We start from the raw sequence: 26,671 nt of genomic DNA on the forward strand, positions 1-26,671 counted from the left end.
GGATGGGGATGAAAATGTACGAGACACAGAATCAGTTTGAAAAGTGGAGTTTGCATTTATTGAACCTTTGATAAAATACACATTAGGTTGGCCCCTTTACAATAAGATCCATCAAACCATCAGCAATATAGGAGCTGAAATTAAGAGTCCCCCACACATATACAAGACCCTAATACCCACAACATTTACTGAGTAAATGCACTGATCTCCATAAGTACATCAGAGGAACAAAAATCTGATTTATCTTCCTCATCATCACCCATAGCAGTTTTATTGTTCTCCCAGCTGTTTTATTGAGCAGCACAGTGTGTTAATGTTCATATATTTACGGAGTTTGCGATTCATATGGAGTCTGAGATGCTTGAGAAATTCCAGAAATTTCCAGAACAGCACCAACTCTGAACCTGGTGAATAAGTGACTGATTAAAACAGTAAAGGATTGATTAGTATTGGTATTATAGTTTGGTGTGTAGTGGAAGCCACAGTCAGGAAAAGGAGTTTCTAGAACTTTTGGAGAACTACAAATTAGTGTTACACTGACTTCTGTACACAGCTACATGTTGAGATCGTTTGTGTGAGATTAAAGACATTTCTCATCATTCTTGTGTGTGTGTGTGTGTGTGTGTGTGTGTGTGTGTGTGTGAACAAGTGACATACAGTAAACATACATATAAAGGTTGTATACGGATAATTCTGTACATTATTTGCTGCGAACGACACTTAAAGCACTTTTCCTCCTGCAACGTTTTTCCAAAGCACTTTTTATTATTTCTAACTCCTTCCTGCGTTAACACACTTACTCTACACCTTCGTTCCTTCATGCACGTGTTTCTTCATTACTATCCAAAACCTGCGCCACCTCGCACATTCAACACAATCAGAAGCTGCTAGAAAAATTTGCACTTTTTTAGACTCAGCAATGTGACTTCAACAAAGGTGATTTCAAGAAGGGCGACTGCAGGTTATTTAGGTATATGGCCATGGTGTGCATGCACCATCGTTGACAAAATGCCTTCACAACAAACCTGCGTCTTACCATTTTTTAAATCAAACTCAGGTTGACAAGATGAACCTTTTTTGGCTTTCTTGTATTAGGAAATTTAAGATCAAAACTTAAAAAAGAAAGCGAAAAAAGCTATTTCTTGACAATCTGATCACAGTTGAGAAAGTGATGTCACTTCACACAATAAGACGTGTACATTCTGAGGACAGTTCTCTTGGTATTGGTCTTATTTTGGTGGAGCAAACAGCACAACACAAAAATCCAGTGTAAATGCCACCAGACCCCACGATCGACATAAAATTTAACATTCAAATAATCAGTTTTCAGTACCTTCAACATAAAACCTCGGAGCCAAAACAGAAAAACGCATCAGCACAACAAAAATCATTGAGGATGGATGGTCATCAGTCAGATTTCTTCAAGTGTTTGATTACGACTGATGAAATCCATCCCAGTCAGCATTAACAACACTGAGGATTGTTTTGTACAAAATGATATATACTCAGCAACAGTAAATGAGGGAAAACAACAACAACAACAAAAAAAAATAATCACAAGAGGAATCCTGTTAATCAAAGTAAACATATTGTAATTAAGGTAGTTAGCCATATTTTTAAATCAAGGTTGATTATGCCTTGAATATCCTGGTTTCATGATTGTAAACAAATTATATTTAAATATCTTTCACAGCATTTTCCTGCAATATTATTCAGACGTATGGGTGTTTGGTAAAAAGCCTGGAAATGCAAAAGGATTTTGTGGCAAAAGTGTGGAAAAAGTACCTGAAAGTAATGATTGTAGTGTTTAATTAAACTTCCGATCACATAGGTAGTTATTTAGGAGGGCTTAAGAGAAATGACTGAGCTTTATTTGTGAATTTATTTTCAATTTAACTTTCAGGCCCTTTTTCATTTCTCGCTAGAATGACTGTTGTGGCACCTGTCACGCTCAAAGTGCATTATAACAGCAGATTTCAGTGACTGAGGTACTAAATTTATCAGCATTTTTGACGTTTGCCCATTGCAATATTTCCTTCCATCTTTCCTTCTTTCACTCCTTCTCTTCCTTTCCTTCTTTTCCAGTCATCCCCCTGGAGATAAGTACTATTTTCCCCAACTGAGACCCTCTTTAACCCAATAAAGTGTAAACAAAAAGAAAAAGAAAAATGTGCACTATATACAAAGAATGAAATATTAAATAATTTAAAACTGTATATACACAAAAAACAAGAAGGCAAAAAGTGAGGTTTAAATGGTTAGTGCTAATGTTTTTCGAAAATCCCCAAAGATTGCTTGTATTCTCTTTTTATACCTCTGCTTTCTCTGATAAAACCGAAGCGGATCAGACCATTTCTAACACCTGCGATATGCATTCGATGGGTGGTCAGCATCAGCACACTTCATGCTACTGGTGAAATATACGGAGTGCAATGCTTCTCTCTGAACTGAAACCGGAGTACATTTAGCCTACTTAAGGTTGAGTGTCTGCACATGAGAGTGGAGATCGAAGAAACGGACTCACCACGATGTGGATACGATGCTTTGCTAAGGTGCTTTGCTACGGTGCTATGAGTCAAAAACACGAGGCGTTCAGGTGCAGACATTCCACTTCCTAGTAAGCAGCATGCTGATTAATGCATATCTAAATATTCTCTTTTCTGATCAAGGGCAGCGGTTTGTACAGCGAAGCAGTAGCGACTGCGTCTTACAGGATGACGTTTAGTGTGGTAATGCTTTTTTCAGTGTTCTTTAAAAAAGATGCTGCAGGTGCACGTGTTTGATCTGGCTTTGAGCTTTAAGTGTGTTTGTTTGATCAAACCAAGCTGCAAACAGCCTCTCCTCGTCGGGCCGCTCTCCGTCTCCCTAGCCCGTCTCCTGTCTTGGTCTAGCCAATCAGGGAGCTGCGTCTGGATAAGTCCACGTTGCTGGCGCTTAGTCCCCTGCAGTCCGAGAGTCCAGAGTTGGCATCCTAAAAACAGACCAGCTAATGTTATAACAATGTCTGTGGTTGCATGAGACCATTTAGTTTAATTAATCTGTAAACAGTTTGTCAATTTAATTTTCAGACATTTACAATATTGCAAAATGAAAGTTGATGTGATGAATACATACCTGTGTGGTCTCCTCAGTGCTCTTGTTGAGGAAGTTGAGGGAGCTTGCTCTCTTCATTCTGAGCAAAACATTACAATTATACAATGAGCCTCAACCATTAAAAACTCATTAACAGCACATCAGTCTATTGTTTTCCGGAAATAAAATAAATAATGTTTTTAGGTATAAACAACCAGTATTGTTAAACTGCTCAAAATCTCCTTAAAGTAAAAAAAAAAAAAAAGTAAGAATAATAGTCTAAGTTTTAATCCTGTGTCACTGTGTTAATTGTTCATTTATCTCTTGGTATATGCCAAATATATTTGAGTGTTTTTATATCAAAATCCATCTTTTTTTAGTTTTGTTGATAACTGATCTTGAACACGGGGGTGTATACATACATTTATTTATTAAAGAGTCACAGGTCCAGCTTCTCAAATGTAAAGATTTGTTGCTTTTTGTTGTTTTTTTAAAAAAAAAAAAATCATTGTAAATTTAGTGTAACAAAAATTTTATCACAAGTTCAAAATGGTTTTTCCAGAACTTTCAGCCACATCGCCTAGCCTTCATTAGCGGATGGAGAAGGTGGACCTTGTGATAGGAATGTTTTGGCAAACTTCTATTTCCAAGGTCAAGAATGAAAAAGCTCATTGTAAATTAAATGTCTCTGGGACTGTCGGCCAATTTGAAAATGTTACCTTGAGCTCTGGGAACTTGTGTTTTTGACATTTTATAAGCTAAATTATTTTTCAATTAATGGAAAAATAATATGAAATGATAATTAATGGACAATGAAAATCATTAGTTGCAGCCCTACACCCAACTCCTGACACACACACACACGCACGCACGCACGCACGCACGCACACAGAGTAAACTCACCCTGGGTTGCGGGGTTCTTGTGGTCCGCTCCCCTGCAGCTTCTTCACCAGCATCTCGCTGCTTCTTCTCAGGGCGTCACGAATCTTCCCGAAGGAGCCACTGCGACGCAGAGACCCGTTACCATCCTGAGGAAAGATTAAACAAAAAACCAAGTCAGCATTTACTGGAGACATTAAATATTAAGGAGATCTCCCGCTAAGGCTCGTCAGACTAAAAAGACTGGGCTCCCTTCTCATGTTTTTGGTTTAAACACAGCTATGGGCTAAGCTGCCCTACTGAAGGGCAATTCTACATTTACTTTTGAAATAATTATTCATGTCAAATAATTGCATTATTAATATCACATTAACTGACTTGTGTGCAAGATTGCGTTGACCTTGCACCACGAACTTAATTTTATCAGTAGTGTTGAATGAAATGAATTGGTGTCCATAAACTGACCCCGTTCCACTCAGCGGAGTCGTCACCCTCGTTCTCCCCCCGCTGTCCCCCCGGCCCATTGATTCCTTCCCTGCTCTGTCGTCTGTCGCTACCTCCAGCTCCCCCGTCCTTCAGCAGCTCCACCACCTTACTCTGGTTAATGGCATCAATACCCTGAGAGAGAGAGAGAGACAGAGAAAGAGGACACACACACACACACACACACACACACAAAAACAAAGATTGGAGAAGAGTGATTAAAGGGATTGAAAAAAATTCATCTTTTTTTTAACAGCTCACACAACATCTTTACAATATTTACTACAACATGCACACTTTAGCTTCATGGCCGATCTTTAAAATCAGTTTGGCATCGTTTACGGGCTAATAAATCACAGCTGGAATGCCGGTTGAACTAATAAGGCTGTTGAAAAGAGCCCAGACGGCTAATCTAACAGCAGTAATTCAACCAATCATGCAGCAGTCTGTGTGTTTGTGTAGTACCTGTTTACGTGACTTGCTGGCGCACTCCTCCAGTGTCTCTGCTGCCTCCAGTTTGCCCTGACGACGATACAAAGCTCCCAAGCTTTTGAGTGTTGTGTTCACTGTGGGGCTGCAAAATAAAAATCCAGCAAGACATGTTATTTGTTCCTGTTACTTTTAATAGAATTGGATATTCGCCAGTGTGCATTTTTCAAAGCCAAATTGAACGATAAGGACCTGATAACCACTTAAATCTATTTCATCAGCATGACTTTTACTGTCATATGGTTAAAGTTTTCTTCCTGGGACAAAAAGGAAGAAAATGGTAGATTTGTCCTATGGTGGCATCCTTAAATTGATACAGATTTAATTTCTTTTTAATGGACTCCCAGGTTACACTGCAATATTAAAGGCACTGACAACACTTGGACTTGATTTGAGTAAAATAGAAACATTATATATTATACTATAAATAAATGTGAACTGAGACAGTACAGGTACTCACTGCAGAACACCTGCACACACCAAAGACTATTTTGGATATCATTGTATTTGATGTGTTGCTGGTATGCTCTTTGTGTTTATCTTCTTTTAATGATATCACAGTCTCCACTTTTTTGTTGACTGACTATGCAAGAATGAATTACAATATTCTTGTAATTGCACATTTTGGAAATTTCACTTGCAGGTATGGATTTGAAATCATCTTCTAAAAATTGGTCAATAGAAAATAGCAATTCTTCTGATAGGAACCCTACCACCACTGACAGGTGGAAATCGACTCTTCACCTGCTGACACGAGTCCACAATTTTCCAGGTTATTTTTTGGCATATAAAATGGTACAACATTTTAAGATTGTATTTCCAAAAACTATGGCAATTGGCAGTTTTATTAAAAATATTTATATCTGCTTCCTGATTCCTACATGTTTCCAGTGAATTCAAATGTCTGACTCACCTGTCCACCTTGCAGGCCTTATACCAGCTTCCATACTCTACATATGGGCCAGAGTCCTTGCGCTTACCCTAAGAGAGACAGCGATAGAGAGAGATACACAGAAAGGAAAGAGAGGGAGATTAAGATGAAAAGAGGCAGAGAGCAGGAGGAGTCAAGTATGAAACATTACCCTATTAAAACAACCTATTAGAAATGTCCCTGTTGTCATTTGCATAGTCTGCTGTTCTCCATCATTCTTATTTTGCGGTCCAGTCCATTTCCTTAATAAGCTGCCAGCCAGCCAATGGCATCAATGGAAAAGGTCAAACTAAATTACTGACCTTGCTCTCCTCTCTCTCCTCTGCGTGCATCCAGATTGGCTTGTTGTCATCTGCAAAATGAGGACAAAATAAAAAAGCATATAAATGCTATTTGATATACAAGAGTGGACGACAACACTGAAAATAAGTTGCAGCAGAAACCAAACAACTAAGGAAAAGAATAAATAAATTAATTGTCCTGAAAATAACAAGGATCCCTGGACTGACCTAAATGTCAAAGAGAATCCTCTCTATCCATGTAAACACACGTGATTTAGAAGAAAAAAAAAAACACCTGCAATGCCAAATTCCTGTCAAGGCTGTCTCTCGTGCTGGGCATGTGAGCACATAAGGGTTTGATAGGCTTAGCCGAAACATCAACATTAAGCCGTTTTGCACGCTTCGATAGCACGAGATAATCCTCTGACCTGCTGAGAGTACCGAGGGGACAGCATGGATCAGGGTGTGGCCAAAATAAAACCTGGATCCCAAAACACAGCAACTGTCAGAGGAATTTAAAACGGGGCGATTCCTGGACATTTTCTATTGTGGAAAATAAAAGCATTCTTCATGCCAAAATTCACCAAAAAAGAAAGATTAAGGATTCTCAACAATGTTAACAGGCCAGTCATGTGCATATTTTTCAATACGTGCATAAATATTCTGACAGAGCTGGAAATTATAATAGTTTTGATGACATATAAAAAGTCTGTAACAGTTCCCTAATTCTAACATAAAACTGTCTTTTGACTTATATAAACCTGGTCCACATCAACCAGAACCAGCACAGTCTCCACTTTAAATGACTGTGATTATGTTCACTTCAGTGTGGCTCAGCAGTTTGAACGTTGGCTCTACTCACTATTGACAGATCCAAACTCCTTCTCATGTGCCCTGGTCAGGATCTCTTTGTACAGTGCCTCAGCATCTTTGAACTTCCCCTGCTTCAGGTAGCACGTAGCCTGAGGAGAAGCAACATGGGCAATCTTTTATTCATGAGTCTAAACTGGAAAAGCTTGTGGAAAAAATAAATAATCTTTGAAATAACCAAATACAAACATGTCATCACGGGATAAGATTAGAATACGGAAGAGCAGGAAACACGTAACATGCAGAAACGAACATTAAAGTTTCATTACTGTATGTCCAATGTTTGACTTTTTAAGTGAAGACTATGTGACTGGAATAGTTTTTTAACCTCTCTTGAATTTAGGACTTGAATATAAAGGACTCTTAATAGTGTCCCCACCAGGTTATTTTTGGTCTTGGCCACGTTGGGGTCATCAGCTCCCAGTTTGGACTCGTAGATCTCCAGGGCTCGTCTGTAGTAGTACTCCACCTCGTCGTACTTGCCCTGGTTCTGACACAGCAGGGCCAAGTTGTTCAGCTGCTTGGCTACATCTGGGTGGTACTTCCCCAACACCTGGAGACAAATTTGTGCGTACACATTTGCAAGGCAAATCATAAATCATATGGAGTCTTTCATTATTGTTTGCATGACTATGTATCCTTTATTTAGATTTGGTTACAAACAAACACAAACAAAACTGTTCATACATCCGTATAATCTGTATAGAAAACAAGTTCTACATTTAAAGTTGGTGGTGCGGATTCTTACCTTCTCTCTGATCTCCAGCGCTCTCTTGCAGAGAGGTTCAGCCTCCTTGTACTTGCCCCTCTTCCCGTACAGAACAGCCAGGTTGTTGAGGGTTGCGGCCACAGCTGGATGATCCTTCCCCAGTGTCTTCTCTCTGATGGCCAGGGCGTCATTCAGGAGGTGAGCTGCTTCTTTGTACTTGTTCTGATCCCTGGAAGCCAAAACAGAACAGCAGCAGTTAAAAATCTGAAAAGTTTTCATTTGATACCAACTATACATGTTTATAAAACAACCTCCTCTCCGTTGCCCACCTGTACACCAAGGCCAGGATGTTGAGCATGGTGGCTACGTCAGGGTGGTCGTGTCCAGACGTCTTCTCCAGGTCCTCCAGGGCTTGTTTGCACAGCGGCACGGCCACTTCGTACCTCCCCTGCGAGGCGTACTGGATCACCAGGTTGTGGAGTGTCCTGAGGCGGGCCGGGATCTCGTAGCCTCCCTGCTGGGCTGCCACCTCTCCGCTGGGCTGGGCTATGGGACGGAGGGGAGGGCAGAGGGTCAGAACTGTACTATATCTTATGAGCAAGGTTTCACAAATTCTTAATTCTTTAACTGTCCAGCTCTCAAAGCTGCCCGTCTCCTTTCCATTTATTTATACCCCTTTTCTCTGTCTGTCTCACTGTGTTAGACGGCTAGCTTTTGCTGCGCTGTTCCCAAACTATCCCGCATATTTGTGAAACACCCTAAGTAGATGTCTATGGGAAGCCTGGAGAGCTGTAGAAAGTGAAAGACTAAGGTCCAACAAAGACAATGAAGAACTGAATGCCAGATCCAAGCAGGACAAAAAAAATATTCAGTCAATGTTGATTTCCAGAAAACTGGATTCATTAGTTATATTAGTTAATAATAGTTAATAATAATAACTGAAGAGACCAAGAGGCAATTACTAGAGCACTTAATGTCTGGCTAACGGGCAGGAAAGCTGAACAAGCTATACATTGTAACATGCTGCATAAGTGACCTTTTCTATCTGCAATTTGATTTCACGTTGTTGACACAGATCCACAAATCCATTTACAAGCCTGCGCTTCTGTTCAGAAAGGGAATTTAGCACAAACCAAACAACGGCTCCTGCTTCAAATAAGTTTAGCATGCTATCTAAACTATAACACATATAACTGTAGGTCTGCCACTTATACAAGGAGTTGCTTGTATGAACACTTGAGAACAACTTGTGCCTCAGTGTTTAAATTACTCTTAGAGTTCAGGCTTCAGGGCAGATGGGGCCTGAACATTTCTGTGACTGAAAGGCATGATTGTTTTGAGCTCTGAGTTTATTTTGACACTCCATACATTAAATAAAAATAGCACTGATTCTCTTGCTGTACCCTGCAGATAACTGTGTGGAAGCAGGAATGATTCAGTTTGGGCTTTGCTTAATAGCAACACCCTGCTATGAAATAGTAACAACTTTAACCTAAATAAATTATTAAGGGATATGATGAAATTCCATGTGTGACTTTTGGAGATATGCCTAAAGGTTTGTGTAAAAGTGATATTTACTTTCTGAAGATCTTTATGGCTACAATTAAAAAGTTGTTACCAAATGCTGGCTTCAGGGAAACTGTATAATGTATAATGACCTGTACCCGTGTTGTATGTATCATAATATCTACCCAATAGCCAAAGTTCATACAATAAGTGAACATTATTCAATTCTAAATAAATGTGTGGCCTTTCATTTTAATGTGCATTCTACAAACCACTGTGTGCTTCATTAATACTGGAGAAAAAGGTCAACCCATGCAAAAGGTCTGTGACTACTCAAAGCACAACCAATTATATCTTTTTCCTGTGGTCTACCACTACTGCTAACTCTCCTCCAGTATCAGTCTGGTCCTATAAACTGGGATGCAAATCCTTTGTATAGAAGAAGTCATTTCTGACACTGTTGATTAGCTTTAGTCCTTAGATTGGGCATTTTCTTTAGACTAAATAGTTAATAGGTTATTCAATAACAGCAAATAAATGTAACTTTGCTGCCATAGTTGAGGTTCAGAGGTTCAGTGGTTTGTGCGCACACACACACACACATACACACCACTTACAGTCATGTTAGTGAAACAGGATAGCAAATAATCCCTTTTTATGTAGCAAACATGCATATAAATATGCTCCAACTTCTAAGTTAGGATACTATCTTCCATCCCATCGAAACAAATTGAATTTACAATTATTCTAATAATCGATTAATTGCTTGAGTCACTTTTCAGGCAATAAAAGCCAAACATTTGCTGGTTCCAGCTTCTCAAATGTGAGGATTTGCTGCTTTTCTTTGTCTTTTATGATAGTAAATGGAATATCTTTGGGTTTTGGACTGTTGGTCAGACTTTTTCAGAATTTTCTGCCATTTTATAGAGAAAATTATTAATCAAATAATCTTGAAAATAATCTCTAGATTAATTGATAATGAGAATAATCGTTACTTGCAGCCCTATTATGAACTGTGTGTGTGTATTTAGCATCTTGTTATCATCTCCCAAAGCACAGCTGAGGCCTGTCAGAGGTCTAATAACTGCTGCTGATGTCATACCTGGTCCCTGGTCATCATCGTTGGGGAACAAGTCATCCAGACTGTCCTTTGAAGTGTCTCCTCCTCCACTTCCACCACCGCCGCTACCGGAGGTCTGGCTCTTCTCCTCCGAGGGCGAGACGTCATCGTCGAACTTTTTGATCTGGTTCATGAACTCCAGGTGCTTCTTCTCCTCCTCCAGCTGGGCGACGCTCTGCTCGCTGCGCTGCAGCTTGTGCTGCGTTCCCGCCAGCTCGTCCCGCAGCCACTGGTTCTCCTGGCAGAGCCGACGCACCTGAGCGCGCAGCTTCTGCTTCTCCGACTCCACGGCGCTCAGGTGGCTCGACAGGGCGATGATCACCTGGGGAAAAGGGAAAGTGAAAATAAAAATGTGTTTTACTAGCTGAAATTTTAAAGATAGAAGAGCAATTTCTTTTAACTAAATTATCGCTGTTACCTTAAGAGCATCCCATACAACAAGAAATTAGCACTCTCACCTGCGCCTCTCCCAGGCCCAGCTCGATGGCCTCCAGACTCTTGCGGAGCAGCCCAGATTTCTCCTGGGCGGCGGGTGGCTGGGTGCAGTCCAGCAGCGAGTTGAGGAGCTGGGCATGTTCGCCACGCAGCGCCTCCAAGCCCTGCATGACGGCCTTAGTGTTGAGGACAATCTCATCCTGGCTCAGTCGCTCCAGGGCTTCTTCACGTGGATACACCATGGTGGACATTGCCTGGTTTCATATACACTGCGGGGATAAGAAAAGAAACTGAACACAAAGATGACAAGAGTGAATTCTTTTTATTTATCAGCGGGATGGGAGGTGTTTTTGCTGAGTGTGCTTTGTCCTGTCCTGCTCGGTGCAATCACATCCTTTATCTGTTGGTAAGGGTCAAGTGGAGGAGGATGAGACACAAAGAGACAACAGATGAGATAAGAAAGGAAAAAAAGAGGAAAGGGAGGTGGAGGAGGACAGAACAAAACAAATGGAAATAGGATACAATAAAGATGAGGAGGGAGGAAATAAAGAGATACGAAGGTCAAAAAGGGAGAAAAACAAACTAACCTTAATGAAGAGCACAAAATTGGAAACACCGACAACAGGAGCTTAACGTTCCTGAGACACATTTAATGTATGACAGGACATTTAAAGATGTCCCTTTTCTCTGTCTGTCTTTCTCTACAATTTCTAAGAGGTCAACGGCTAAATAATAGTTTCCCATTTCATTATTGCATAACATGCCCTTTAGGTAGTTAGACTAGAGGGAAAGCGATAAGGTGTGTGTGTGAGTAGTATATGTATAGTTGAAACCCATTCAGATTACTACAAGAGGATTCCTCCGAGCTTGAAACTGACGCAGCAGCTGCCAGTGACCAGTAAAGTCAATTAAAATGAGACGCTGTCACTCGACAGATCTGCTGTCCAAGGAGAGACTGATTCAGAGTGAGGTGATCACAGGATCACAGGAATGATCTAAACCAGAGCCTGACTGCATGGACGATATTATCAGCTGATCATAGATATATCAATATTGGTGCATATGTCAGCTGATAAGTAAGGAGAGATTTCAGTACAGAAACTGATATTTAAACTCATTTAGAAAAATTGGCACCATTACATAGTTTGTCCACCAGAAAGCTCGCTTTTTAACTGTAAAATGTCCGACTCACTACATATCTTGGTCACAATTCTTTAACAACCAAATTTAAAAGGATTCTAATGAAAAATGTGCTAAACGATGAATGCCGACCAATGTATCATCATCATCATCGTAGCAGCCTCAAAAAATCATTATCGCTGGGGCTCCAACCTAAACACAACAGTTTCAATGTTCAGGTTAATAAAACTGACAGACCACTGGCCTAAGTCACCAGACAAACATGAATATAAACTCCTGTATCACAATATTTTTGACTCACTACCTTTGATCGTGTGATTAGTGCTGCAACTAACAATTATTTTCTTCATCAAGTCATCTTTAATTTTTTTGAATTAATCATTTAGACTATAAAATGTTCCAGAGCCCAAAAGTGACGTCTCTGAATTCCTTTTATTCGACCGACCTACAATTGAAAAACACCAAGATTTTTAATTAACAATGATAAATAAATTGATATATTACTTCATTCAGAAATGTTGTTGATCAATTTCCACCACCTTTTCAATAAATCAACAACTTAAGTCCAAATTTTGGTTTGAACTATCGAAGCTTTCAGAGGATATTTATTCTAAGCACTGCAGTGGGTGATATGGTCTCTAAAAAGAAATCATTAATGTGGCACTGGTTATCATGAGTAATGATGACCAAACACATACAGAGGCGTTCACTGTTCATTTCTTCGGCTAGAGATTAATTCAGAATTTATTCCTAATGTAGCCTTTAAAGACAATATTCAAGCTGTAGCCTCTCTTGATATTTGGATAACCAAAATCCAAAATAGTACAATATATCAACATACTGTACATGTCCCAGTTGTAGACAGATCCAGGCAGAGAGATCTGGCCCAGTAAATAGTCACTTTTTACCCTGAGCACGCGGCCTGCGGGTCTAAATATTGACCAGCTATAAATGAAACCGTTGCAGCAGCAGAAGGACAGAGGAGCTAATTGTGCAACATCGTGACTTTCTCTCTTTTCCTGCTTTGATGGCGGAGGCGCACCTGTCCCCCCCTCCCTCCTCTCTAGCTCTCTCACTCACCCATCCTCCTCTTCCCCCCTCCCATCCGCCCCACACACTGACTGCAATGCACCAATATTCACATTTCCCTTCCAAGTCCACCGTTAACAAAACGCGGAGAGGGAAGCTGTGAAACGTCAACGTCAAAATGTATGGTATCACTTATTCGTGCATCTTTAATTAGACTGTTTCAAGGCACAAATAAATCAATGAGCCGGAGGATGGTCGAGGCCTGTGTGCCGGGAAGGGCGGCAGCGTTTGGCTTGACAGCAGATCAATCAAGGTGACCGACAACGGAGAGCACTGTTTTTAAAATCGGACAAAGCTACAACAGATGATTCATAAAATAATTGCCATTCACTGCAAATGCGTTGAAATGTCTGGTTCAGACACGTAACCTGTTTGTAAACAGTGCAGGCCCGAGCACCAAGACGTTACACAATACACGCTGATCCACATTATATTAGGCGAGTGTACACTGTTTACCATATGCACAGATAAGAATATAATAAGACAAATTTTAAAAAGTGCTTTTTCATAAGTAAAGACACTGGCGAGTGGTGCCTGCAGATGACACATTTACGGACCTCTCCGAGGATGTAAGTTAACGTTTGATTTAACATCTTGCTAAAAATATATCTATTTTAACTATATAACCGCGACTTCATACTCATTTAAAAATTATTCATCCGTATTTTTACCTTCATCGAAGACAAGTGCGATGCTTTCTGTCCCGCGAACAAAGCAGAAGGACAATGTTGTGATGCTCCAGACAGACCAGTGTCAGGTCTACTAATATAAAACAAGCTGCTTCCGGATGTATTTTTCAAAATAAAACCTCATTATCGGTTAGAGCGACGCAAAGTAGGAAGATACAGGCTGCCAAACACAAAGCGGGTTATCAGTGAGGAGGAAATTATACTATTAAATGAAAACACTGTGCTTTTATTTCCAAAACGTAATTTAGCAAAGCAATGGATGCTAACGTCCGTTAGTAATTAACGCTAACCGTTAAATTAACTTTAGCTCTACTTTGAAGTACACTGGGTGCTATGAACTAGTGTCTTGTTTATTACACGCTTCTCACGTTATTTAGCCAGACAAGGCACACCAAAATAGCTCCCAGTACTCAGTTTAGTTTAATACGATTACAATCACAGCTGAAGTCTGTAACTTAGCTAGCTTATAACAGTCCCCTTGGCGAGCTCCTAACGGTAACGTTAACTTCTCCGTCACCTTAACTTACCCAGACTGTCACTTGACAATGGAGGACAGCAAGAAAGCTCTTAAATGTGTCCACAGTGTTGGCCGTTACTGACTGGTCATCCCCACAAAAACTTTTATTCAGTAAAAAAACTGATGTTATCGAAGATGTGCTTCAAATGTGACAGCTGGGAGACGAAAAATGGCTGTTCTCCCAGAATCCACAGCCAAAGATGAAGTAAAATATCAAGATGATTTACGTTTGCCATTTTCCAAGCGGGGCGGGAAATTATCTTGCGCATGCGTATAGCTGACGTGCCGCTCCCAGCTAGCCTCCGATAAAGTAGCATCATAGATTCTAAACCGTCTATGGTAGCATCTTCTGTAACTCTAGATTTCATAGAGGTTTTGTAACTATTTAATCAATCCTGCTGAAAAGATGAAACATATTCCTGTCTATATTCTAAGCTAAACTGTCTGCACTGGACAGTTAACTGTGAGTCTTTTGTCTGTTTAACAAAGATATAATTATTATTTATTTTGCTATCATTAAACAACTAAAGCCTCCCTGAGGTTTTGACAGCATGCTAATGGCTAGGACTTTTGGGTTATGTTGTACACGTTCACACACACACACACACACACACACACACACACACATTCTTTAAATGCAGGATAGGACAGTGAAACTTTTACATACTGTACCTTTATATAATGGTGACATGATACGTAATTACATCATCACTTAGTTCTGATTAAACCTGATTTTTTTAAAAGTATGTTAGCTGGTTAACTTGGCATTAAAATAGGTTATTACTTACTGACTCCTAGTCAAAATCTAAAAATTAAACACAGAACAGGATGTAGGTGGAAGTGACGTCTCTTGCTTTGCTCATGCTCTTTGTGTTCTGATGTCAGCAGAGGCCCCATCCAAAGACTATGAGGGGAGCAAAGGGGGCAACAGGGCAGTGAGAGGCCCGCTGTGCACCAGTGACCTGCTTCACAGCATCCTGTGCACTATTTATTTACACTATCACTCTTTATATCGCCTTGGGAAATGCAGTGTTTACCCATTTTAATAGTTTATCCCCAATAAAAAGCACTTTTATTCATCTAATTTAGTACTTAGTAAGTACTCCTGTTATCAGTTGGAAAGATATGATGAAAATATCTCCCTATTTTGTGAAATTGCAATGGTAAAATCAATTTATTTGTTGTCCTGCATGATAAGACAAAGCTCTGCAGGAATATCTGTGGTTTGTGAATTTTTCTTTTTTTCATCTTTATTTAGAAAAAGCTAACCATAAAATTGTTATATATATTGCAATCTTACCACCATTTGTAGTTTAAAGAAGCTATACAAGATACAAACAAACAACACATACATATTCTATATTTCAAAAACAAGAGACTGAGCTAAAAATCAGGAATATTTTTATTTAAAAAAAACAAATGAAACAATAAACACTTCCACTTTTCATCCCACATCTGTTTGATTGACAAACGTAATCATGAAAAAGCAGTACTACAAAACATGTCAAATTAAGAAAAACAAAAAACAGAACTAGAATACAATTACTATCTGATATGTACAAGCAATATAGTTTATTGTAATTATTGTTATAGGCAAAAGGCAAAAAAGCTGAAGACTGCTGCTGAAGAAACAATGGCATGTGCAAAATACTCTCCACAAGTCCACAAGTTGAGGACGCTCTGCTCTGAGCAGAACCTCGTCTGGCAGAAATCTACTGCTTTCATAGGCAAATCCCGTTCCCATGAGAACAGACAGCAAATTTACAAGCTGCAAGGGAATGGGGACAATATCATTTAAGATGATGTCAGAAAGCTAAGCTTGTGGAAGAAGACTCGTCGTCAGAGGGACATATCTGAGGACGGTGGAGAGAAAAGACACTGCTGATCACTGACAGAGATTATTGATGGACCAAACAGCTCCTAATCTCTAACCACGACTAGGACAGAGGAACCATTGTTACACTGTCACAAACACGGGTTGACACAGGTACAGGTAAAAACACACAGGAACAAGTTCAAGACTTACATACAGAACAACCAGCATTTTTAAAGAGACTTTAGAAAAACATGTAAACGGTAAGAATGAGGGGAAAGATGGTCTAGAGGTGACAAAGACAAGAAAAGCTGCAGAACGTGGCTGTGATTAAAAAACAAGCATTCAGTCCCTCCAAACATTGAAATGATGACTTTAGAACAAGGATCACTTTGTTGTTAATGTGTTTTTAGTTATCAGCAACCCAAAAACGGCACAAATCTATATGAATATAATCACAATTTCTTCACATTTTAGTTTTGGCAGCGATGTTGTTTTTAATGCCTCTCTTTCAGTAGAATATTTCCAAGTTCAGTTCAATCGGTGAGTCAGGTGACCTTTAACCTCCACGTGGAGGCTGCAAGTGAGAGGTGAGTCGATAAACTATCACTGTATACAATTTAGGAAAAGTTTAGATTCACATCACTGCGATAATTAGGCTAACAACACTACAAGGCAGAGAGCATTTTGAGTTAGTGGAGGTTGTCTCTAACAGCAGACACAAGATTCCTCGCCCTCCATGGTTACAGTTTAAGTTAAAAAATCAAGCATTTCAATCCAAAATGTTATTGAACTTTTGCAAAGATCTTTCTTTTTGAAATAATTTTTTTAATTTAAAAATGCAGTACCACTTCATAATAAAGCATACTTAAAAAAAATTCTTAGTTGTCACTAATGACTATTTTAAAAGGTTAAAATTATAAAAACATACTAAACAGATTAGCAAGAAGCTATTACTTAATGCATAAAGTAAATTAAGTTTTGGGTTGCCACATTTTGGTGAAGGATCCCTTTGGTTCATCTACAGTATTTCCTGTACCAATGTACCTTTATCTATTAATTACACTACGTATCTTCCTCATAACCTGTTTGACTTACTAATACGCATACAGCCTAATGACTTAATGCAAGTTGAAAAACCTCTTTCATCATGACCTACTAACATTTCAACTTAAAGCAGTATTATTTAAATTTTTTTGGCCACTTGGAGGCAGTGGAAACAAGCTGTGAACACAACATTGATATATTATCATTTTATATAATTATTATTGGTGCTAACTGTTGCCTATTTACACATCCAGCAGTTACAGAGCAACATTAGCTTTCATTTGGAGTTTCTGGGCACCTGATGAATTAAAGTCCAATGTTCACTCTCATTTTAGCTCAGTCTGAGTCATCACCAACTCGATGAGGGAAATATCTGGCTAGCTACTAAATTCTCCACGATGTTCACCAGCTAGTTGCTTATTTTGTCTCCCTTGACATGTGGTGCAGGGCAGGTCGTGTACAGTTGGTTTTTAGAGCTTTTAAAATTAAATCAGCTGCTAGCGACGGCTGGAAAAGAGGCTGATGAGAGCCGTGAGAGTGAACCAAAACAGTAAAGGTCCGGGCCCTTAAACCAAAACAATGAGCTAAAAGATACTAAAAAGCTCTGTAGACCTAAAGGGAACTGAAGAGTTGGGTGATAATTCTCTGGGGGTTTGTCAATGTGAGCGACACCTTTCACATTACATGCAGTAATTTGACCCATTGTTAATATAAAAATATTGATAAGTGTAGCTTTAAAAACAAGAAGATATATTGTATACTAACCAAAGGCATACTTCACTGAAATTTGGCCTGACAACCTGGCAACCCAAAAGTTCTTTCCATTCATGTATGATTAATGAAGTCATTAGTGGCAGATTATAAACCCTTTCTAAGTATGGGTTATTTTACAGTGGTACCAAGATGATTATACTTTTTTCTTAGCAAAGGTCTTATGATTAAGTTTGCTTTCATAACAGCAAATTATGCCAAAAAATACTTTTAGAGCAAATGCCAATATTTTCAAATGTGATTATTTTTGGAATGAAATGATTAAGCAACCTCCACATCAAACTACAGTACATTAACACTCACTGATATTCATGAATAATGAAACCCGTCAGTCAGTCTGTCTATCAAGCCCTTAACTGGGTGCCAGCAACACAAGTGAGAAAAGACGCCCACTGGCTGTTTGTGTTTTTGTTGTTTACACAAAAAAGTTGGAGAAAAGTATCTAAACTGGCTGTCTGTCGACTGTTCATGCAGACTTGAAAATGAACATTTCATTTCTAAAATCTGACGTGAACTGTCTGTTTTAGGCCAAATAACACCAAAGGATTATATTTATAGTGAAACATAACTCTACTTAAGAGTTGAAGCCTTAAGACTCAGTCGTTCACAAAGATGCAAGACAGCACATGTAAACTAAATTCAATACATTCAAATATTTGGAAGTATTTAAAATCCATCAACACCAAACTGGGTGTTCAGCGGTGACAGACGAGCTGTTAACCAAACAGAGAGTTAACAAACAAAGCGAGCTCTGAAAACCTTCAGTGTGAAACCTTGTGTAACAGGTGCTGTCCGACAACAAAATGAGCCGAGTTTAAGACGTGCTGCTGACATCACAACTGTAACACTGTAATATCAACATGGGAAAAAAAACTTTATGACCTATTTTCAAACAAACATTTAAAGCATTTAAAACAAAACATTGGCATTAACACTATTTAAAAAAACTAAAACTAAAACCTCAACCTTGGTAATACTTGACCGGATATGGAGTGTTACAATGTAGGTGACACAAGGCAGAGCTACACAGGCCTGGTGAGCTTTGCGTTTAAAAATTGCTTTTAGAACAATTATTATAAACCACTGTTGCAGATACATTCTTGGATTCGCACTGAAGTTGAATTTCAATCAAATTATTTCAATAAAACTGAATTTAATTTTGTGATTCTGTTTGTTTTCAAAGTGTTAAGTGGTGGGGGGAAAGAAATCTGCATTCGCCTTGTGCCAGGCTACAAAGTAAACAAGACGACTACTGCAGCTTTTGCAGCCCAAATCTGATAATCAATGATATTGATAATTACCACATCATTAACACACACTGCCAACACACACACACACCAATTGCATGCTCTCTGTCACATGGTAGAAAAAGTATTCCTCCTATTTAGTGATTTAAAAAAAAAAGTTTCTGACCACATTACATTTATTTCACCACATACACGCACACTTGTTAACAGTTACTATACACTCACTAATCACCTCACGACATCCTAGAGAAAGCACGCAGCAGACCTGTGCCAAAATAACGGAAACCAACCCAAATACTTCTCTTTTTTTCTAATAAAATGAAAATTTTTAAGGAGAAGAGAAATGGAAATGCTTAAAAATTAGATCTTTGACCTGGTCTGCTGTTTTCACTGAAGAGAAAGCTGCCAGTCTGTTGCCAATAAAGAAAGGATATTTGGGGGACAACTGGCAAACAACATTGTGCTTTAGTGCAGGTGATTAACTCCCATTTTTGGGCGTGTATGCACACTTTTCCCATAATATTCCCATCAACGCTGCTGAGTTTTGGACTGTTTAAATACGCATTTTGTTGTTTCAGTTTCCTGCATATTTGGTCGGGTCTGCTGTTAAGAGGGCTAATCTTTTTTTTTTTTTACCAGCTGTACTCTGCAAACACCCAGATGTGTATTCATAAGTGCATAGCAAATAAGAAGATAAAGAAAACTGCACATTAGAGTAGCCCCTGCCCTGAAATCCTGGAACTCTTCACAAAAATGTACACTATGCACCACAAAACAGCTTTAAAGGGAAGGTTTTTACTATTTTTCACTAGAGCACAATTTAAAAAAAGACACTTCCCCTTTATATATATTTTCTTTTTTGAAAGGAAACATTTGGAATTAGACATCCAAATTACTTATTTTAGTACAGAAAAAATATTTTAAATTATATGGAAGCCCTTGAAAAAAAATAAAAAATTGGGCTGTTTTGAAGGGCATCTGTTCTGTTGATTTATCTGACAACATGTGGAGGAGAAATTCATCACATGCAAGCCGTTTATTTGACTGCATTTTGTGAGCAGAGGAGACTTTTCTTTGTGTTTTCACTGGCTCATGCAAACACTGAAGCCCTGTTGCATTACTTTTTTTATTTTGAGTTACTGTTTCCGGCACATGAGTGGTGTATCTGTTATTTCAGAGCATGCACGTGTGAATCAGGTTTTGAGGTGAGTAGGACCTTGAAGGGGTCAAAAGTTGAAGATCAGACTTCAAAGGGCTTGAAATCGATGAGTTGTCACATGCTATTGCATTCCATAGAACGGAAACGTAAATGGCAGTTAGCTAATAAACTTGTGCTGTATGCCCCTTGTAAACACACACACACACACACACACATACTGTACATTCACGTGTGCATACACACTCACCACACACACAAACAAACACCAAAAGGGGCATTAAAGTGACTAGTAACAGCGCTGCACCCCAACACCTCCTTCCTCCTTTCCGTCCCCAAAAGAGAAATAAGACTACTGTAGCCAAAATGAAATTAAAGAAAGAAAATAGTCCAGTTGCTTGATCGTCTTCTCTCAGCTCTGCAGGTGCTGAGAGGCGGGGTCTTTGCATGAAGGTGTGACAGGATCGAGGGAAGTCGAAGGTCAAGTCAGGGTCAGAGGAGTCGGCGGGTGCTCACCCCTAGGAGGGGGGTTTGCTGTAGCCGAAAAGTCCGACAGGTAGGTATTTGACGTGAGTGGGCCACTGGGCGGCCAGCTGGAAGAACTTAACATCGTTCCACTCCACGCCGTCTATGGACACTGGAGGGAAACAGAAACGAGACACAAAAACTCTGAATAATGGAATGAAAAGGAAATAAAACTAAAACAAGAAAAGGAAAACAACCCTTAGGAGTGACACAAACACACATAACCCTTCAGGTTACCTTTCAGGATGGTCTGTTGCTGCTTGGCGGAGCAGATGAGTCGGCTGATGCCTTCAATGACCTGGCTCTTTGAGTCTACATCCCTCTCCTTTGGCTTCTTTCCCAGGAAGATGGTGGGAACTAAGGAGAGGTAGAGAGAGAAATTGTAAAAGTAGTGTTTGTGTGTGTGTGTGTGTGTGTGTGTGTGTGTGTGTGTGTGTGTGTGTGAAAGTCCAGATTCACTTTGTTTTCCATTCAGTTTGACTGGATTCTTAAATATTAAACCACTTATTGTTTGTTGTCAGCCTTAACTTTTTTTGATCTGTGGGGAATGATGCAGGGGGAAGATTAAAATGTCTTTGATGATTGGACTGGCAGCTCTGACAGATGATTGGAATCATGTATTTTAAAGGGGAAGCCGTCAGTCACACTCTAGTATCTATGCATAGATTAAAAGACATTAATAGTATCCTTAGATAATGTCTAATTCAAGTTTAGGGCCACTTAATAGTATCATTATGTGCTTGGACCTAGAAGATGAAATGAATAATTACTCTAACATATTCACTCTTTTTAGCCTCATCTCACCTTTCTTGTTCTTCTCTTTGGTGACCACAGTCATGGCCATGGTGCTGACCTGGGCCTGTGTATCGCTGCTGCCCCCGCCTGGTAGCCTGCTGACCTGCAGCGAGCGGAAGGCGCTCTTCAGCGTGTTCTTGCATCCCGTGTCACGTCGCTCACCCTCCCGCCGCTTCTCAGCCAGAGAAGCCAGCCAGTAATCCACCTGCAGGCCGATGGCGTCCACGCCGTGAGACATACTGGGACTCCTGTGGACAGAAAGTGTTTATGAACATATACTAAAACAAAAGCATGAGAATCGCTCTGAACTGCTGAAACCACAGTCGCTATTTTCAGCAGCTTTCTTCAGTCTTAGGTTTCAAGAGAACAAATGTAAGGAGGAAGTACAAAATCAAGAAGGGTCTTTTCTGTTTGGTCTTCCTCTGTTCTGGTCTATTCAACAGAGCAGCACTCCTTTTTAACCTTTCTTATCCTTTTTGTCAGCCTCTGCAGCACCTGATTTGCCACAATTCATTTAAATTCAAAACTAGATCAAAAGAAGACAGACTTCTCTGTTGAATTTTGCACATTATGCGTGAAATAGATAGATTAGACACAGCTGCAGTCTGTCTGGCTCTTCAGTGAGGGACTGCAGCAGGCAGAGCAAAAATCCACTGAATCAAACAGATGAAAACATGACATGAGTATCAAAGAGTCCCTCACTTCTTGGAACTGGTTCCTAGTCAAGCTAAACTCTTGCCAGGAGCAAAATATACAACTCTTAGCTTATAGAACAAACATAAATGGTTAAAAGGCATTAAAATCTGTGTTACAACTCAGTATTGAAAGTAACATCAATATGTTTGAGTTACTGTAATTTGTGAGATTTTCTAGTTTTACTCAACTACATTTTAGACGGGAATACTGTATTTTCACTGCACTACTTTTATCTAAAAGCTACTAGTTATTTTAAGTCACTATTTTGAATGCAAAACATACAATATGAAGCATAAACTGTAGTTAACTGTACCCAACAGTATGTAATGCAGTCACACTGAGCACCATCTGCTCCACCTACAACATTAAAGCAGTGCTTACACATAAATAATCTGACACCTGTGAAATAAATGATTATTCAGAACTGCCTTTTTATACTGTTTAATACTGATAGTACCTGACATTTTGAAGATAAATGTAAATTATTACATTGTGGTATCAGTGCTTTTTGGAATTTGAGGATACATGATTAGAGTTATTTTTCCTTCACTGATAGAGAGGGTGAGGGGAAATAAAGAAGGAAATGACAGAGATGAGAAATAAAGGAGTCTGATGTGAAATGAAGTGTCAGGCCCTGAAGGTGCCAGAGAGGAAAGTCACAAGGAAAAAAAAGAAAAAGAGGAAAAATAATAATGCAGGTCAGGCTTACCCTTGTGCTGTCAGGACACTGCCCATGGAGGGGGAGGAGGGGGGCGTGGCTGCCTCTTTAATCATCCCTGTGGGTGAGCCGTGGGAGGGGGGAGACGTGGAGGGGACAGCCAAGCTCACCGCCACACCTTCTTCTGTATCTCCTTGACGACCACAAAGCAAAGTGATCACATTATCAACAGCTAAATCAAATTGAATGAATCTTTATTTTCTGTGCTCAGTTTGTGACACATGCTAAAACTAAAACCAAACACTCACCCGTTGGAGAAGGACCAGACTCGATAAGACCAACCTTCACTACCTGGAAAACAAGAAGTGATGTTAGCAAAACATTTAGATGATCAGCAATCTACTGCAACACCATGCAAAAGTAAATTTTCCAATCTTACCCCTATAAAAGGAATAAACTTCTGGTAGGAGTCTTCATCTCGCCTGGAAAGGGACAGAAACAACAGAGAATATTAGAGAAAACATACAGAGTTAATCCAGTTTGTGAGACGGTCAAGCTCGTGTTTGTGTGGCGTCTGTACTCACGTCCTGTGTTTGCAGGTGAGCATGGCCTCAGCGATGGGCAACTGGTGCGTGACTGTGGCTCCGCTAATGTACTGGGCGATTCTTCCTGCTACATCCAACTGATCTGGAGGAGACAGAAAAAAAAAAGAAAAAAAAAAAGACACAATTGACTCATGGACGAGGACCAAATTTGTGTGTTTGTATTGAGCGATTATCACCCGCAGAGGTTGCATGTGTTTACCCGTATGACGGGTGTGGTACCTGTCTGTGGCGGCTCAGAGCGGCTGAACACGTCTCTCCATGGCCCGTCCAGGAAGGAGGAGCTGTAGCGATTGTCAAGGGCGCCGAGGTGCTTGGCAACTGGATGTGAGCCTGATGAAGACGATGGAGTACAAGTGAAGGGAAGGATGCAACAAAGACACAAATAAAAAAGTCATCCCTCGGAAATAAAGTTAAGTCAGCTTTTTATGAGGTGTAGATATTGAGACACAGTGACGAGATATAATATTTCTCAAAATCAAATCAGCATGCACACAAGTGACTGTGAGTAATGGATGTCCGAAAAATGGCGGGGTTCGTCGCTCCCCAGACAGTTTCCCCCCAAAATAATAAAACCTTGCTGCAGCATGACTCTGCAAGAACGGGAGCTTCTTAATCACCATGGAAACACAAGCGGACTCTCTTACCTAGAGGCACAACCAGGAAGCGCATGTGGTTGAGCCAGTCGGACGTCTTGTTGGCGAGCTGAGTGACAAAGAACTGCAGGATGGCTGCCAGGTAACTCTGGCTGCCCACCGCCGCCACTTTCACCGCTCTGGGCATTGACGAGTTACAGTTACAGCTGCAGGAATAGAGAGGGGGAGAGAGAGATAGAGAGAGTGGTGTTATCGGTGCTGTGTGGAGGTGGATCCACTGGAACTTCACCACACCGTCTCATCCATCAAAGCCTTTGAAAAACACCTGAAGAAAGATTACAGTAAACAGTGGAGACAAGAAAACTAATCGTGCAGCAAACTGGCCTGCTACAAGTCCCTCAACAGAGAAATTCAACTGGTAGGACATTAATAAAAATAAAACAATCGGAACAAAAACCAAACTGGAGATTGAAAGAGGTTGATATAAGACACCTAGACATCAAGACAGAGATACATTTCCTTTATCGTTTAGTCTAAAAAAAAAAAAAAAAAGTCAGAAAACTGTGAAAGATTTCCCCAGAGCTCAGTCTAACCGACTTTCAAAAACCCAAAGATATTCAATTTACTATTTTGCTTTCTATGCTTTGGCAAAGTCCAGTAAAGTAAACTCAAACTGAAAATTGCAAGAGAGAGAGAGAGAGAGAGAGAGAAAGAGAGAGAGAAATAAAAGGATGGAGAGAGACAAAACAGGGTAAGGACGAGAGAGAGTGGGAGAGATATGTTAGAAATGTAAAGTATTGTTTTGACATAAACAGAAGTAAAGTTATAGATGTGGTGTCATCAGGGCAAAGACGAGGAGGAGGGAAAGATGTGGAGGATGGAGGAGAAGAAGAAAAAAAGGGTCAAACAGAGGAAAGAAAACAGAAAAACAAGGCTTAGAGCAGGAAAAAGACTAAGAAGATGAGTCATCCAGCAAACCAAGGGATGCAATAGCTCAGAATGTGTGTGCTTCTGTGTATGTGCACGATTTACACTCACAATTTCTGGATGCGAGTGAGCACAGCAGACAGCACCGCCTGGATTTCAGCCGCCGAACACGTGCAAACCACCGGGTGTCTCTGTACCTGGAGCTGCTCTGCAACATACTGCAAACACGCACAGAGAGTAAGACATGTGACGAAGAACGCCCTCCAAATGTTGTTGGGGAAGACTTTATACACACACACACACACACACACACACACACACACACTCACACACACACACACACACACACACACAGCCTTACCTGCCCCTGCCAGTCAGTGCCGTTGACCAAGATCAGGCTCTCAGGGAGCGCAGAGTCTGACAACAAAATCTGGTTCAGCTGGTCGTACACCACCTTCCTCAGGAGCTACACACACACACACACACACACACGCGCTGAGTACATAAACCTCCCTACAGCAACACATTTACTCTGCAGATGACTCATCAGCACATTCATAATTCATTTCTGAGCTCCAGGGGAGTCATAGATTATCAGGATGCATTTGTATTCTTTACTTTGGGAAAAGACAAGAAGGGAGCGGGTAGAAGGGGACACAGAACAAAGGCAGCTGTTTTAAAAAAAAGAGTAAATCCCTCTGTGGGAAAACTGCAACATGATCATTTATTTCTGTATGCGAGGTTAAAATGATGCTGCAGCTTATGATAAGATCCTGGAAATAATGCTAACTGACCGGCGTGCTGTGTCCCAGCTCTGGGGATCTCTCTGAGTCTGAGCTGTTGGTCCGTTCACTCAAAGGTTTGGACAGCTGTCTCTCCTTCATGGGAGTGCCGATGCGCTTCTGTCTGGGTGTGTGGCCTCCGTCCAACCTGGGGAAAAACAGGCTCAAATGACATCATGCATCTCCGACATATGTGCAAGGAACAGACTGCATAATATTTTTATTTTCAGAGATGCACAGTGTCATAAATTGGACACGTTGGACGGCAACCAATCATAGCTTGCCTACTTTTACAACTTGCATCACGTACGAATGTAGCAGATCGTTAAAAGGTGCCAGAGACCGACTTCACTGTTCCACCTGACAGCACCGACAACAAATGTTTCTGTCACGGTTTTATGAATGAACCTATAACCACTTATTGTCACTCGGCGGTGAAGATGGGTTTTGTGGGTAAGTGTGTGGGTATGCGTCATATATACAGTATATGTGAAGAGAGTGACATCGCACCCACAGTTGCTCCAATGGGCCAACATCTTGAAACACTCTACAGAAGTTGTCAAACTCGGTGAAAGAAGGCAAATAAATTCTGACATTTTTATTTGGATATCTTGAGGCTTCCCAGATGCTGCGTCTGTAGTAACTTTTTCTGAACAATGGCCCCAGTAGTGACAAGTGGCAATTACAGGATAATAGCTAATTGAATTTCTCTTCATTCCCCAAGATTCTGTTGAGTCAGTTACTTTAATTATTGCTGGGTGACATGACTGTGAGCGAAGGAAATGGGACCGTAGTCAGAAAGTCAGCAAAGTGACTCAGTAATGTTACACAGCAATATCTAACTTG

At 40.2% G+C, this 26,671-nt stretch overlaps 2 protein-coding genes across 6 annotated transcripts in view; both read right to left on the bottom strand.

The window, feature by feature from the left end:
• Positions 1 to 31: 31 nt before the first annotated feature.
• Positions 32 to 14,410, bottom strand: klc2 (kinesin light chain 2). Of its 4 annotated transcripts, none has more exons than XM_044185013.1 (14): positions 14,221 to 14,410; positions 10,799 to 11,029; positions 10,323 to 10,662; positions 8,044 to 8,260; positions 7,754 to 7,943; positions 7,385 to 7,558; positions 6,998 to 7,097; positions 6,157 to 6,206; positions 5,837 to 5,904; positions 4,900 to 5,008; positions 4,417 to 4,569; positions 3,976 to 4,100; positions 3,115 to 3,172; positions 32 to 2,971 (listed from the first exon to the last, which is right to left on the bottom strand). In XM_044185013.1, exons 2-14 carry the CDS (start codon positions 11,024 to 11,026, stop codon positions 2,888 to 2,890), a joined length of 1,896 nt encoding a protein of 631 aa, XP_044040948.1. In that variant the 5' UTR covers positions 11,027 to 11,029; positions 14,221 to 14,410; the 3' UTR covers positions 32 to 2,887. The 4 variants fall into 4 exon arrangements, with proteins under 4 accessions (XP_044040948.1, XP_044040947.1, XP_044040946.1 ...); XM_044185012.1 differs by having other exon boundaries at positions 10,799 to 11,044; XM_044185011.1 differs by lacking the exon at positions 14,221 to 14,410 and adding an exon at positions 13,676 to 13,828 and having other exon boundaries at positions 10,799 to 11,044.
• A 1,184-nt stretch (positions 14,411 to 15,594) lies between these two features.
• The window catches only part of LOC122870055 (phosphofurin acidic cluster sorting protein 1), a 72,722-nt gene continuing 61,645 nt past the window's right edge, over positions 15,595 to 26,671 (bottom strand). For both annotated transcript variants that reach the window (XM_044183725.1, XM_044183724.1), the window contains exons 13-24: positions 25,838 to 25,973; positions 25,405 to 25,509; positions 25,155 to 25,261; positions 24,168 to 24,322; positions 23,743 to 23,853; positions 23,503 to 23,605; positions 23,358 to 23,400; positions 23,227 to 23,269; positions 22,970 to 23,111; positions 21,574 to 21,812; positions 21,007 to 21,126; positions 15,595 to 20,881 (exon numbers count right to left, since the gene is read on the bottom strand). In XM_044183725.1, the coding sequence (XP_044039660.1) occupies positions 20,763 to 20,881; positions 21,007 to 21,126; positions 21,574 to 21,812; positions 22,970 to 23,111; positions 23,227 to 23,269; positions 23,358 to 23,400; positions 23,503 to 23,605; positions 23,743 to 23,853; positions 24,168 to 24,322; positions 25,155 to 25,261; positions 25,405 to 25,509; positions 25,838 to 25,973 (1,423 nt within the window). In that variant the 3' untranslated portion in view covers positions 15,595 to 20,762. The remainder of the gene's footprint in view (positions 20,882 to 21,006; positions 21,127 to 21,573; positions 21,813 to 22,969; positions 23,112 to 23,226; positions 23,270 to 23,357; positions 23,401 to 23,502; positions 23,606 to 23,742; positions 23,854 to 24,167; positions 24,323 to 25,154; positions 25,262 to 25,404; positions 25,510 to 25,837; positions 25,974 to 26,671) is intronic.

This window comes from Siniperca chuatsi, linkage group LG22 (assembly GCF_020085105.1).
Source record: "Siniperca chuatsi isolate FFG_IHB_CAS linkage group LG22, ASM2008510v1, whole genome shotgun sequence".
In the NCBI taxonomy this organism is placed as follows: domain Eukaryota; kingdom Metazoa; phylum Chordata; class Actinopteri; order Centrarchiformes; family Sinipercidae; genus Siniperca; species Siniperca chuatsi.

Bases quoted from the DNA above. Each gene is read 5' to 3' on its own strand.
- klc2 (XM_044185010.1), bottom strand. The intron at 4,570-4,899 runs GTACTACACAAA...TCTCTCTCTCAG, and splicing joins CCAGCAAGTCACGTAAACAG to GGTATTGATGCCATTAACCA. The intron at 4,101-4,416 runs GTCAGTTTATGG...ATCTTTCCTCAG, and splicing joins ACTCCGCTGAGTGGAACGGG to GATGGTAACGGGTCTCTGCG.